Source organism: Vulpes lagopus, chromosome 2 (genome assembly GCF_018345385.1).
Source record: "Vulpes lagopus strain Blue_001 chromosome 2, ASM1834538v1, whole genome shotgun sequence".
NCBI lineage: Eukaryota > Metazoa > Chordata > Mammalia > Carnivora > Canidae > Vulpes > Vulpes lagopus.
This window is the reverse complement of record NC_054825.1, coordinates 121,104,431-121,120,299: the sequence shown is the minus strand read 5'-3', so window position 1 is coordinate 121,120,299 and position 15,869 is coordinate 121,104,431. Positions and strand designations below refer to the sequence as shown.

The window sequence follows — 15,869 nt, the reverse complement described above, 5'->3', positions numbered from 1 at the left end:
TCTAAGGAGATGTCACATTTCCCCATCAGTTTCCAGATAGTCCAAGAAACGTTTGCAGAGAGCTGATTGATTTCCCAGATGCTTATTGAGTCCTGCTCCAGGTTGGAGATGGGCTAGATGCTGAGGATACAGCAGTGGTCAAGACAGGTGTGGTCCTGGAGGGCATCGGCTAATAGTCCCTCATCCCCAGGGGGTCAGTATACGCAGTATTGGTGTCAGAAGTTCACGAATGAGCTCAGCGACCTTGGGCAAGTCATTTAATCTTTATGAGCCTACAAAATTAAGGTGTTGGAATGGAGTGGTAGACAGTTTTCCATCATTTTAAAACCTGCCGTGTTCTCAGTCCAAAAGGACTCTCAAGCAGAATCAATAGTTGTAAAATTAAATAAAAGCAGAGCTTCTGAGGTTTTGGGGGCTTGAGGAAGGAGCAAGGTGACATCTTTTACCCCATGCGGCATAGCTAGAGATTAGTAGCATTCGAAATCTGGGGCTCCAGGCTTTAATAATAGGTGATTCCACTCAGAAATGGGGAGTGAAATGGCAAGTTTGGGTTTTGTGGGAGGCTAGCAGACGTGGACAAGATTATTTCCCTCAGTTACCTTGAAAATCCAAAACAAATGTTATAAAGAGATGATAAAACAGTACTGTACTAACGATATATTATTCTCTCATTTGATGGCTTGAGTATGACACTCCGAAAGTAAAGGAGATACAACGTTCTCAGAACTCTGTCAATCTGATACTCAAGAATTTGGTGCCTTTTTTTGAGCTGCTAATTGCCTACCCCTTAGGTTATGTTTGAGGAGTGATTTGTAAATAACAAGAAGGAAAGTTTAAATTACCAAAAAAAAAAAAAAAGTATAGAATGACCCTATCAACCGGATAGATAGATAGATAGATAGATAGATAGATAGATAATGGGGGGGGGGAGATGGGAGGAAAGAAGGAAGGAAGGAAGGAAGGAAGGAAGGAAGGAAGGAAGGAAGGACTAGGAACCATATACTACATTGAAATGTTAATGGAGAAACAGAATTCAGAATTAGGGGGTCATTCTAATTTTCTTTTCGTGTAGTTTGTATTTTCTATGCATTCTTCAGTAGATTTTCATTTCTTTATAAATGGGGAGAAACAAATATTTTTATTTTTTATTTATTTAATTTAATTTTTAATTTTTTAATATTTTTTATTTTTATTTTTAAAAGATTTCATTTATTTATTCATGAGAGACACAGAGAAAGGGGGGCAGAGACACAGGCAGAGGGAGAAGCAGGCTCCTCATGGGGAGCCCGATGTGGGACTCATTCCCAGGACCCCAGGATCAGGTCCTGAGCCACCCAGGCATCCCCCAGAAACAAATATTTTTTAAAGGAGTAGTACCCCTCCCTGCTGCCACTACTCTCTCCCCCCAAAGTGGGAGTGTGTGTGACTGTGTTCAAAGCATTGCCTCCAAACTCAATGATCCTGACAAACTGGAAAAATGATCAAAACATACGGAAGGGAGTTCAATACACAGAAGTGTAGGCCAGCAGCCTTTAGAAGAAAAATCAAACAAAAATAACAGAAAATTATTAGCCTCAGAGAAGTGAATAATTTCCTGTGGTTTGCTTTTCAAATGAAGGTTTCTATAAATCGATTGTGATTTTTATCCCAAGGCCGCTTGAATTTAGAGAATTCAGGACAGGTTTTTATGCATTTCCTCTTGGCTGGTGGGTTTGCACTTGAGTGTATCCATACATTTAAACACCTAGAATTCATTTTTCGATTTTTTTTTTCAAAATAAGTCCCTGTAGGATATTATTTTTTCATGAAATTCTGTATCTTTCTAGAGGTCATTTGAATATTTAATGGCACTTGCAAATACACGAATCTCTTTTAGAAAAGATAGCGATTCCTTAGACACATGGATTCGTTTTCTCGAGGACCGATGCTCAGTTTTAGTTTAACTATGAAATAAAAAGCTTATGAGAAAACATAACACAAATGGACAAATCATGATTCTTTTTTTTTTTTTTTTTCTGTTCTGGATTGGTGCTATTTTCCATGGCTGCACATCTTCCTTTTAATTGTCACATCTAACAGCACTAATGAGGCAGAGAGAGATGTTTTTCATTCTATCGCTGTAAGTGGACATCCAACTGTGGTGCAGGTGAGCTAGGGAATGAAGACAGAGAAGAGCTACACAGATCATAAAAGGTATGCCAGACCGAAAATCTCGGATCATTTCATTCCTTTCACAGAATATTGTAAAAGCGAATAAGTCGAGGAGAATAGAAAGGACTGGAGGTCACGAGGAAAGCTCAGCGTGGTTGGCAACAGATGACACAGGGAAGGGCCTTGCCACAAAGACAGCACAGCAAGGGTCACCTGCTCTCCTGGAGGAAGTCTTTCCTCCGAAGAAATAGCACTGCCTTTTCAGGAACAAATACATGAAAGTACGCGACAATGGTTGCCTCAGTCAAATAGGGTTCAATGTCAAGGCACACCCTCTGGAGCAGGCTCCCAGCCTGTTCTCTGCAGAAGAGCGACTCATCTGAAGGTAGATCACCCCACACCCAGGCAGGAGGTGCTGACCAAGAACTCCTTAGAGAGCGTGGGGCCCGGAGGGTGGGAGGTGGGAAGTAGTATAGCCTGGAGCCTCTTACCCACAAGCGTTTGATGGGTCAACTGCCACTGCTGGCCTCAATCTGCACCTCACAGGGACTATCAAATGTCCTGGAGCCACAGGGTGTGTGTGTGTGTGTGTGTTGTGTCTGTGTTTGGATATGGAATGGTCAGAACTAAAATCCATCCCCCCTAATGTATATGTTAAAGGCCTAACCCCCCATATGATTATATCTGGCGATAAGGCCTTTAAAGAGGCAATTAATTGCAAATGAGGTCATAAGGGTGGGGCCCTGATCCAATAGGACTGGCGTCCTTGTCAGAAGAGGAAGAGACGCCAGGGGCATGCCCACACCGAGAGAAGGTCCCATCAGGACAGAGTGAGAAGTCAACCTGCCCATAATTTGATCTTGGATTTGTAGCCCTGAGGACGGTGAGAAAATCAATTTCTGTTGTTTAAGACCCCCCTCACCCCCCCACCCCCAATATGGTATTTTGGTATTGTAGCCCCTAGGCGATTAGTGCATGGGGGCAGGAGCATCCCCATCTTCCTGCTCTGAGGAAGGAAGAGGCTCTGCTCCCAGGGCTGCTGTTATCTCCAGGAAGGAACAGGAGATGGCAGTGGCGTCCTGCGAGTTGGCCCGGCCAGCTGGCCTGTCTCGCTGTGCCTCTGGCTTCTATAACTGAAAGGTCAGAGATGTCAACTTCAAGGTCTGAGCTAGTTCATTGGGGACAAAACAAACAAACAAACAAAAACAACAACAACAACAAAACCCCCCAAAGCCCCCCAAAAAACAAAATCTTTGTATTAAAGCATAGCTATTTTTCTTATCTATTTATCTGTCTATCCTCTATCTACCTATCTATCAAGCTGGGGCTTCACAAAAGTAAATGAGGTACCGTTTACACGGAGAAATAAGGAAACAAAGATTCTCAGGCATTTGGTGTGCCTACGGTCTAACTCCCTCTGGCTCACGGATGACTGATTGCTATTTCGTGGAATGAAGTGGGAGACTTTGCTTCTGGAGCCTGAATCCTTTCCACAGTTTCCCTGGAGGCTTCTGCCTCTGAAGCCCCCTGGCTACACCTGCTGCCAAGGCCTGAAGTATCAAAATGGAGCACAGAGCCGGTCAAGTTTCATACTGACATCAAGAGTACATATCTTAATTTTCCAGTTTCCAAAACTGGGCCCTTGTCTTTCTACTGTGGGTTTTCAGCACAGTTACAGAACTAAAACCACCCCCTGCTCCTCACGAGGCTCCCAGGAATGAAACCTTGTCTAATTTGGCAAGCAGGTGGCTAGCACGTCCTCCCGCCACTCCTGTGCTATCCAATGCTTCCTAGCAGATTGGTAGCAGGGAAGAAAGGACATTTCCTGAGATCCCTTCCCTGTTGACGTATACACTAAATTCCTCCCATTCTTCAGGCCTTGCTTTCTGAGAACATTTTTTTTTTTTCCTCACCAAACCAGAATGCTTTGAAGGAGCAAAATAATTTTTTCTCTGCAATATGATTACCAAAACTTAGACAGAAATCTCAAAACTCTTTTACTCTTGAACATTTAGGTGGTATCTGTAGGTGAGTATACAGACAGTACTGCAGGGGAAATATCAATCCAAAGCACCGTGTTCAACAAATACCTGGAATGTACTTCTGAGTGTAAATGACCACAGATAATGGACCTAACTGGACACAGAACTGGCCCAAATTAGCACTTCCTCCAGACTGGTTACAAGTCCCATGAATGCCTAAGGTGAGTATCAGTCTATTTGGCTATACAGATAAATAAGTAGTTCATATCTAAACCACTGAGCAAAAAGACTAAAAATTGGAAACTTGTTTACAAGGAGTCTGCTTGGGATTTGTAGAGAAAGGCAGATAAGGGGTCATGGTCCAGTACACATAATATAGGCACTTTTTTTTGGAGTTTTTTTTTTTTTTTTAAATAGTTCATTAGATGCTTAAAAGAGAAACCTGATCTTCCAAAAGATATTTGTGACTTCATATCCCTTTGGATTTACATGGTTTTGGCCAAACCTTGACATAGGTCAGAATTCCTTAAACTCTGAATTCTAATTCTCTAGACTATTAAGATTTCTTATGAAAATGGGTTTTGGGTTCAAATGTTTGGGATATTAACTCCACTTTTGATTTCTGTAACTTAATGCTTTAACATTTACAAAATGACCACTGGCTCTGTTTCTATAAATTGATGCTTTAACACCTATAAAATGACCACTGGTTATTCCCAAGTCAACCCTGGCTCGCCTAAACCGTCTGGAGACTTTAGGTGCCCCCAGACTATATCCGCTAATAGTCACAGGGAACACAAGTTCAAACTTAGCTAGCCAATCCTAAATCTGTTTCCCCTGCCTTGCCCATTCCTTTCTGAGGAAACCATAATAAAGGTGCTTGGCCAAAAGTTCTGCTCTCTCACTCTGCCCCATGACCCCTCCTAATGACCTTGTATGGTGTTTTTGTGTTTTCTCTGCAGAACTGTTGAGCATCATGAAACTAAAAATCTGTCTAATTTCTCCCTTTGATTTGCGTTTGGACTCACCCAACGTAGTATGGTTGATACAAAATTGTAGATTAGAAAAAATAAAATCTACTTTGCCACAAAACCCCCAGAGTTGTTAATATGTAAATGTGCACTCTAAATTTTTGGTATCTGACATCCTTGGCTTTGGAATCTTTTCTGAGCAATGTATCTTATGAAGCTAGCATTTCTGAGATCCCCTTTGGGAGGCACTCTCCTGGAGAGATACTGATTATCTGTCCAGGAGATTTGGTGTGTCAGTATTTTCTGAAAATAAAAATGCGCTGACATCATTGTGAAATGAAATCAAACATTATAGATTGAAAGATGGCTCAATTCCCCTATGAAATTTGGACTTTCCCTTCACCAGGGATTTGGCACAAAGACACTAAATGATAGTATTAGAATGAACTCACATAGGCTGTGGAGTCCGTATATTTTAAAATCCATAATCTATTACCCTTCCTAATCTTTGAATAAGGCTTTTGTGCATAAGACAAATGCTTGTGAGATATCCTCCCTTGTGCATTCATTAGGTACCTGGATCAACATGTTTAAACAGAACCAGTTGTCACATCCCCATTCTCCAATTTCCTCCAATGACATTTCTATTTAGTCATTCACTCGTACCAGAAACCCAGGAATCAGTTGGTCCTTCTCTCACGTAGTACCCACCCATCACCCAGGAACCACTCCTTTTCGCATGTCGCTTACCGTATCTGTCCTCTCCATCTCTGATACAGAGATGTCCAGACTCTCATCAACTCGTAGCTCAGTCATTTTCATGATGTCCTAGGTAATCTTCCTTTCCCCAGCTTTGTCCCCCCAACCAAAGTCTTTCTTTCATCCTGATACCAATTTGATTTTTCTAAAGCACATTTCTGATTATGTTATTCTTTTTTCATAAACTGCCTGCCAATTGATTTGTTGTCATGCTGTATAAAATGAAGTCCAAACGCCTCACTCCTCATGACCATTTGTCTACTGACTCACTCATGTTCTCTTTTCCAGTCTTCTCTGGAAATACAGACACAATTCAGCCACAGTAGTCCTGGGGGTTCTGCTTTCCACATGGCAGGCTGTGATAAGCCATGGTGCTTTTTCATCTTTTGCCTCAGATCACCATATTCATATCAGCTACCCAACAGTATCTACTCAACTCTCAAGATCATGCTCAAGAGTATCCTTCTCTATGAAATCTTTCCTGGTCTCTTTTCTATCCCCTACAATATATGCTCTACAGAGTTTTATTATACTTATACATTCACATGTTTGTTTTCCCCTACTATGTGGTAAATGCCTAGAGGTTAAAGCTTGTGTGCTACTAATCTTAAAATCTCCAAAGCCTGACATAACACTTGATCTACTGATGAGTGTTACACTTTTTTTTTTTTTTTTTTTTTTTTTGGTGAAAGGACCATCATTTCTTTTAACACACAAATAACATAAACTATGTACTGTATATTCCTGATTTTATATCATGTATTACTGTGATTGAAAAAGCTCCTTCTGTAAATCAGTCAGCCAATACTGATTCTCCCTTTTTTTTTACATTTTTAAAATTTAAATTCAATTTGCTAACATATAGTATAACACCCAGTGCTCATCCCATTGAGTGCCCTCCTCAGTGCCCGACACCCAGTTATCCCATCCCCACCCACCTCCCCCTCAGCAACCCTTTGTGTGTTTCCCAGAGTTAGGAGTCTCTCGTGGTTTGTCTTGCTTCTTCCTTTCTAGCATGACTGGAAAGTGAAGAAGAAACACATATTTCTCTTTGGAATTTTCCCTCAAATTATCCTGTACAGAGCAGTGGATCTCATCTTCTCTGTCTTGAAATCCCCATCATTATGAATATTTTTGGAAACTGGTTAAAAAAAAAAAACCCAACTCTGATTTTCTCCTCAGAATAAAGATAGCTGCATAGGCAAGTACCCATGATACTACCACGAGCATAGTAGTATTTTTCCAGTCCTCCGATTTCAGATCCTTAGGGGGCAAGAAAGAATTGAAACCTTCCATCTGCCATGTGTAGAAGAGTAAAACACAATGGAACCACTCTGAGGCTCATAAAAGGACACCAGAATCTAAACTTTGGATCACCCAATAGAACTCAATGCCGAGACTCTGACAAAGAGTTATAGCTCTTTGCATCAAACTGTAACAGAAAGGAAATACGAACATTTGGTTTCCTGAAACACATTCCTTGAATTAAGCTGAAGTCTTAAAAATTTTAGGAACGATTCCAAATTGTTGATTGCTGGGAATTTTACTCCTGGATGACACTGATTTGGCAGCAATACTTAATAAGGGTTTATACAAGGAAAACCATCACATTAATCACACTGAAAAAATCATTTCTGTCTTCCATGCCCCCTTTTTATTCTCTACTGGAATTGTTATAAGAGAAATACATCTTTAAAAATACCTTTAATGACATGAAAGAAATATGTTTTCAACATGGGTGCTTCTCCATTTTTTCAATATGCTGGATACTTTTATGAAAACACTTTAGTCCGATGGATACAAAAGGCTTATTCCCTGTTCCAGTGATGTGTTGGGAGGATATTGTCTGAGAAGTAGGAAGGCTAGGTAGGAGGCAGTAAAGGAGATGCTTTGAACTTGAAAGAAACAGAATAGAGCTTTAATACTTACAGCTGTCCTCTTCTTCAGTTATACATTTCACAACATAACAGGCGTAGATGAACCCTGCCAGCTGAAACAAAACAAAGATGCTTTAGACAAGAGGCAAAGGCAACTGTACTGGACCTCATTGGGGGAGTGGTGCTTCAAAAGCAGACAGTGTATGAGAAGCTAGATTCAGTTTTCCAAAACGATGGTTCCTCAGACCGAATCTTGACTCCATTGTGGATTCTTGATTCAAGTGATGTCTATCTTCTTCCCTGTAAATCAATACATTGCTCTCTTTTCCTCTGAGCTGCGTTTATGTCTAAGATTTGTTAACTGCCAGGCAATCTAAAACAAGTTATTTTAGGTTCTGTAAAACAATTATGGTCATTTATTAATGGAATAACATTTGCACTTGTGCCAATCAACTTCTAATTTAAGTTCATTAGCCAAGAGCCTTAGATTCTAAAATTGGACTCTTACCGACTATCAGGAAAGTGTTTTGAGGGAAAAATATTAAGAGTTTGTGGTATGTTGCATGGACACTTTGTAAATTAAAAAAAATGTTTATTTAGACCAGTAACAGGAACCAGATTATACGAAGCACAATTAGGATGACGTATTACAGAGAAGCATGGGGGTGAATGCTATCTATCACAAGGCATTGAATTTGGGATTGCACACATCACATCATCCTTTCTGAAACATACAGCAAATAGGTGCCTATGGTCAGAGAAGTCTTTGCTCGCTGAAATTGCTAAGGAGAACAGCAAAGTTCTTTGATGCCTAGCCCCTCAGGTGGAGTGGTTTTCCTTCGTATCAGTCTAATATTTATTTACTGGAATTATGAGTGTTGGTGAAAGTATGGAAACTCATATAATTTCCTGATAGTGCAATTTTTCCCCTCAAAACATTCCTGTCTGGGGGAATCCTTAAAGCATGGGACAGTGATGAAGATTATTCTTGATGACAGTTCAGAAAGGCATTGATCTGGCTGAGAACTAACCATCTGTGACAATATTTGGGACACGATTTGGCATGGGGAAGGGGACATTGGGAATTCCTGCCATCTTCCAGCGGGAAGCCAGGGCACGGGGCAAGAGGGAGCCCCTGTGAGAAACCTAATGAAGTTGTTTTCCATTAGCTGACAGTGATCTTTCTGGAAGATGTGAGTGGAACACTTTTAAGTCAGAGGTACGCTGATAGGTATTTAAAGAGCACAGTATTATCTGGAGACAAAGAGGGGTCCAGTTAAAAGAGAAACTTTAGAAAATTCCTAGTTGAGATTGGAGGGAGGAAAAGCATATTCTGGTAGATTCTAGTTGTCTTTCAGAGAGAACTGGCGTGGGATAAAACGGCGGTTATCCTGGCACACAAGACGGGGGATGGATGAGGATAAAAACTGCAACTTATTTTTCAATAGCTTTTGTTTTCAAATCCTGGCTAAGAGGGAATGTCCACCTCCCCCTGCATGTAGTATCTGAACCAGCACACAGAGCTATGTAAGAATACCACTAATATATTAAGTTATTTTTCTTTTTTTTTTTCAAACATATCTTAGAAAAATCATCAAATCAGCATTTTCTTTTTAAATTATGTGTTGCTAGGGATGCCAGTGTAGCTCAGTGGTTGAGCGTCTGCCTTCGGCTCAGGGTGTGATAATGGGGTCCTGGGTTCAAGTCCCACATCAGGCTCCCTGCAGGGAGTCTGCTTCTCCCTTTTCCTGTGTCTCTGCCTCTCTCTCTGTCTCTCATGAGTAAACAAATAAATTATTAAAAAAATAAATTATGTTTTGCTATGGGCAATGAAATAGTGGTAGTAAGACCTCTTTCCTTTAGAGAATAGAATCATCAGGATTGCTTTTACAGGCTTATTTTTAGAGTACAGGGCAGTATTAGAAACTTGACTTTAGCTAAGATTTGTAAACAAAATTACGTAGTAATTTGAACATTTTTGTGGGTACCGAAGAAACAGACTATACTAATCCTTCTTAATCTTTTATCCACTAGGATCCATGAAAATGCTTTAATCATTGAGTGGGCTAGTCCCAAGGGTATGCTGTCACTAGGACTTGGATTTGACTGTGGCTAGTTAAAGAGGCTGTGGTTTTGGTTAAATCCCCTGGGTACTGCCTATATAGCTCCTTTCCTTCCTCCACAGGAAATCCTTACCATCCTTGGCTAAATGCTATCCATTTATCAATAATTTATCTCTTTTCAGTTTTAAATACTTACTACCTGAATTATCTATAAAGCAGCTTCTTCCTGGTCACAAACTTTTCTTTTGATTTTTCACTCATCACTTCATTACTTCTAAATGAAAATCTAGGTAGAGAGCATTGATAAATTCTGAGATTCAGGGCCAATAAATTTAAACTTCTCATTAAAGTGTCACTAGATTCTGGATTATTAAGTGTACTACTCTCCCAGAATGCAGCCAAGGCATTGTATTCTGCTTACCAGTGATCTTTTAATTGTATTCAGTTGCATTCTTTAACTATCAGGGGAGCTCCTTCGATATAAAAGTAAGTCCTGCTGCATTTCATTACAAAAGCTTGCTGATTAAGAGAACTTTAGTTTTTAAATTGGTCACCTCTAAATGCAAATGCAAATTAGTTTCTCCCAAATTAATCAAGATTCATAAGCTTCTGTTATCTTCCCATTTTCCAATACCAGATAAATTTATAATTTAATTTTTACTCCATAGCAATTTATGAAATTTACCTACAAAAAGGGGCTTCAAATCATTTGTAACAACTCTGAATGCTTCCTATATTGTGCAACTCCTCTGACTGCTACGTGGACTACAAAGACAAACTAAGCCAGAGTTCCTCAACCTTGGCACCATTGACATTTGGGTTGGGTAATACTTTTTGTAGAGTTTGTTGTGAATGATAGGATGCTTAAGCGGTAATAGCCTACAATCAATCCAGTTGACACCTGAGACAATCAAAAATGTCTGCAGAGACTGTCATGTGTCCTTTAAAGGGCAAAACTGCCCCCAGTTAAAGCCACTGCTTTAGATGGGAGGAATCCCATCTTCAAAGAATTTGCAATCATGTATCTGGGATACATATATAATTATAGTGTGAGAAAGATGAAGTTAAGTGTCATGAGGAAGGAAGAACCTTGAATGCCTCCTAAGTGACAAACAGTAAACCATGTGTTTTCATGCATTAGCACATTCATTCCCACCCTTGGAAGAACACCATATGTATTTTTGTAGAGAGGAGGTAAAACGGACCTTGCTTTTCTGGATTATGTTCATCAAGTGGGAGAGGTATGGGTTGTGTTCAGAGAAGAGTCTGTAGTTCCATCTGAGAGTTTGGGGACCCTCCCCCATACCAGAGCAATGGAAATAAAAGTGATGAAGGCAGATTCAGGTATGTATCAAATGGCAAATTTAACTATGTCATTTTCTACACAATACACTTAGGAAGCCCCTCATCTTCATGGATACACACTGGAGTATTACTCAGCCACCAAAAAGAATAAAATCTTGCTATCTGCAACAATGTGGATGGACCTAGAGGGTATTATGCTGAGCGAAGTAAGTCAGTCAGAGAAAGACAACATATGATTTCACTGATATGTGGAATTTAAGAAACAAAACAAATGACCATAAGGGAAGGGAAGGGAAAATAAGATGGAAACAGAGAGGGGGCAAACCATAAGAGCCTCTTAACTATAAGGAATAAACTGAGGCCTGCTGGAGGGGAGGTGGGTGGGAGGACGGGGTGATTGATTGATGGGCATTAAAGAGGGCATTGGGTGTAATGAGCACTGGGTATCATATGCAACTGATGAATCACTGAATTCTACCCCTGAAACTAGTAATATAGTAAATGTTACCTAAATTGAACTTAAGTAAAAAATTTAAAAAAAACCCATGCACATCCAAAAGATTAAAAGGGCATGCATAACTTAAAAAAAAAAGAAGCACCTCATTTTCTACTGATAAAGTAGAAAACTTTTCATGGAATACAAATCCTTTCTAACGTGATCCTTAGATTCCTTTCTAGTTTCATTTCTCACCACTCCTAGCCTTGGAATTGATGCCAATAGTAAGCTGTTGGTCGTCTGCCAACCTATATGACGTGGTTTCCTTCTGTTCTTTGATTCATTAACCTACTCTGCCAACAAAGCCTGTGCATGCCCTATCCCCCCCCCCCCCCCGCCACTACCCCACTCCCGTTTGCACCTCTAGGTAATTCTAACTCATCCCTTAAGATTGAATTAAAGTGTAGTGTTTCCCAAGAACTGGCAATTCTTTCCCAGGATAGGTTGCAGGGTTGGCACTTTGGAAATAGAGCTTGAGAGATTGGAGGGCTTGAGAGGGAATAATGAAGGGGAAGGTGGGAATGTTTTCCAAGCAGAACTCAGGAAAACTCTGGGAAGATGTGGATTATGTTCAGGGAGGAGCAAGTAGCCTGGTTTAGAAGAGTTCGGGCAAGGGTAAGGGTGTAATGGTGCACAAATCAGAGAACACTGACCTGTGTTGTCAAAGTAGATCTGAGTACATGGAATTTAAATAAAATTATCGGGGATCCCTGGGTGGCCCAGGGGTTTAGCACCTGCCTTTGCCCCAGGGCGTGGTCCTGGGGTCCCGGGATTGAGTCCCACATCGGGCTCCCTGCATGGAGCCTGCTTCTCCCTCTGCCTGTGTCTCTGCCAATCTCTCTCTCTATCTGTGTCTCTCATGAATAAATAAATAAAATATTTTAAAAAAATCTAATTTTGTTCTTCATTTAAGGATAACTAGAATAATAATGAAAGATACTAGAGGTATTATACTAGGCAAACACACCATCGAACACTTACATATATAAGATACCAAATGAAATATTCCAGTCGTTTTAGTCTTTGGCATTCAAAGCAGAGCTAAACCTAAATCTTTTTATTTTTATTCATCTTTTCACCTTGATACATCTAATAAGATTTGTTCACTTCTAATTCACCTGATAGGGAATTCATATCATCTTGATATCATTACTGTCTGAAAGGAAATGATATTTTCTCTGTATAACTAATCAGATTAAAATTCTTTTTTGTATCTACAAACCAAATTATGATTGCATGTCCCAGAAACTCACTTAGAAGCTAATAGATAAGAGGAAACCAAAGCCTTTTGGTAAGTATTTGAAAAGATCCAATTGTAGTAATTGAAAATTTAACAACCTTAGTGTTTAAATTACTATCTTTTGAATTTCTCTTTCCAGGAAGTTGGAGGACACATAGTTGTCCCTAACCCGCCCTCTAACTACCACTGAAAAAAACAGGACATTTATATATATATATATATATATATATATATATATATATATATATAAAATATAGGCAGATTCTGAAAAGTGGAAAGAGTGTAGACTGGCTAGGAACCTTAAGATCCAAGGAACAACATGGGAATGGGTTCCTTATTTTTCTTTCATTTTATATATACCAGACCAGGAGCTGAAGGAGCTTACAACTCAGAGATGCCGGTAGGCACGTATCCAGAAGCCCTAATAAAAGCTTGCTCTCTCTAGCCAAAGGACCAGGAAAGGGCCAGGCTAGTAAGACAACATTTTAAGACAATAGTAGCTCTCTTTTAGTCAAACACCATGGAAAATACTAGTCCCTTTCCTCAACCACAGCAGCAAAGAGTTGGGGTGGGGCGGGGGTGGGGAGTGGAGGCTAGAGGCCTCCCATCAGCATGCTGGAGTATCTGAGAAGTCAGGCAGAAAACTTGGACTTGCATTCCTGGAAGGAAGGAGGAAGGCCCTCTCCCTCATGTCAGGTAGAGACCATGTGGGGAAACTAGACTTCTAGCTTCACTTGTAGTAAGGAGGTACGCCTCCCCTGAAACACCCTCCTCAGGGGATGTTGAGGAGATCTAGTGGAGAATCAGGATTTCCACCAATGCCCAGCAGTAATGAAGGCAATCCTCACTCTCCATCCACGGTGTCAGACAAAGCGACCTGGGAGCTTCCGCTGTCTGCCAGCCTTCTTGAGAAGCCCTTCCTTAAACTTTGGCTTCAAAGAAAGGTGAGTGGAGAACTGGAACTTCTGTCCCACTTGGCAGGGACGAGTGTGCATCCCCCATTCCCCTGCCAAAGTCTATCAGATGAAGCCAGCTAAAACAGGAGGTTTAAGAAAGACCTAGAGTCTCATAACATAATACCCCAAATATCCATGTTTTAATTTAAAAGTACTCACCATGCTAATAAGGATGATCTCAGGCTGAATGAAAAAAGACAATCAGTGGAAGATAACACAGAGCTGGATGGACGAGATGTTAGAATTGCCTGTCTGACAAATATTTCAAAGTAGCTCGCATAAAAATGCTTTGACAAGCAATAATGAATACATCTGAAATAAATTTAAATAACTGTCTCAGCAAGGAACGAGAAAACCTAAGGAAGAACCAGAGTGAAAATCTAGAGCTGAAAAAAAATGCAATATCCAAAATAATAAAACAACTCAACTACAGAATGGAAAAGAATCTGTGAACTTGAAGATAGATCCTATATGGATAAGAGAGAAAAAAGTAGATTGACAAAAATGAAGAGAACCTCAGGGACCCCTGAGACTATAATAAAACAGAGACCATTTGTACCATTGGAGTCCTGAAATAAAAGCAAGAGAGCATTACTGAAAAAGTACTACAAAGAGTAGTGGCCCCAAACTTCCGAAATTTGACAAAAAGTGTGACGTTACACATTCAAGAAGTTGAGTGAAGCCCAAGCAGGATAAGCCCAAAGGAAATCACACCAAACAAGATACACAATAATCAAACTTTGAAAAATCAGAGACAAAAATATTGTAAGCAGAAAGAGGGAAATATTTATGTATTCAGTGCTGAAAAACAACACTTTGTGGGTTGTTTAAAAAACTAAACATACAGGGACCCCTGGGTGGCTCAGTGATTGAGCTTCTGCCTTTGGCTCAGGGTGTGGTCCTGGGGTCCCGGGATAGAGTCCCATATCCTGTTCCTTGCATGAAACTTGCTTCTCCTGTCTCTGCCTCTCTATGTGTCTCTCATGAATAAGTAAATGAAATCTTTAAAAAAAAGCTAAACCTATAACTACAATACAATCCAGCAATTGCACTCCTGGCCATTTACCCCAAATGAATGTTCACCCGAACAATTGTACCCTAACAGCTTTATCCATAAAGGGCAAAAACTGAACACAACCCAGAAGTCCTGCAGTGGGTGAAGAGTTAAACAGCAGTGTGTCCACATCATGGACAGTGATAAAAGGAAGGGCCTATCGATATATGTAGCAACCTATACGAATGTCCATAGAATTATGCTGGGTGAAAAAAAAATCCCAAAGGTTACATACTGTATGATTCCATTCATTTTTTAAAAAAATTATTTATTTATTCATGAGAGACACAGAGAGAGGGGCAGAGACATAGGCAGAGGGAGAGGCAGGCTCCACACAGGGAGTCTCATGTGGAACTTGATCCCCGGACCAGGGATCACACCCTGAGCCAAAGGCAGACGCTCAACCACTGAGCCACCCAGGCGTCCGGTATGATTCCATTCAAATAACATTCCTGACATGACAAAGTCATAGAAGTGGAGAACACATTGGTGGTTGCCAGGGACTAGGTTGAGTGGGAGTCATGGAGAAGTGGGTGTGGTCATAGAGATGCAACTGGAGCGATCCTAATGGTGATAGAAGTCCAGCACCCTGACTGGATCAATGCTACCATCCCCACAGTGAGACTGTGCTCTCACAGTTTTGCAAGATGTTACCACAGGGGGAAATGGGTAAAAAGTCTACAGGATTTCCCTGCATTATTTCACACAACTGCATGTGATCTATAATTATCTCCCAGTGAGAAATTTAATTCAAAGATGCTGTATTTTAGGCAACCATTATTTATCTTAAAAAAAGTTTGTATTACTATGTCTACATTTGCAAATATATGTAAACAAGGTAGATTTTCTTAAGTACAAAGACACGTTTTAATTCTGAGCCCTTAGACCAACACAGAAGTCTACAATCGTCTCTCATGTTGATACTATATAGAATCACTACTTAACACTCTTTTCTTGCCTGGGGTTGGAGATGGGAGGGAGTTTGCAAACATTTTTTTTCTTTTTTAAATTTGCA

The 15,869-nt window shown here is 40.3% G+C and overlaps 1 protein-coding gene across 3 annotated transcripts in view; it reads right to left on the bottom strand.

The window, feature by feature from the left end:
• NKAIN2 (sodium/potassium transporting ATPase interacting 2) overlaps window positions 1–15,869 on the bottom strand; it is a 951,703-nt gene that overhangs the window by 17,941 nt on the left and 917,893 nt on the right. For all 3 annotated transcript variants that reach the window (XM_041746175.1, XM_041746177.1, XM_041746176.1), the window contains exon 5: window positions 7,793–7,853. In XM_041746175.1, coding sequence (XP_041602109.1) covers window positions 7,793–7,853 — 61 coding nt within the window. The remainder of the gene's footprint in view (window positions 1–7,792; window positions 7,854–15,869) is intronic.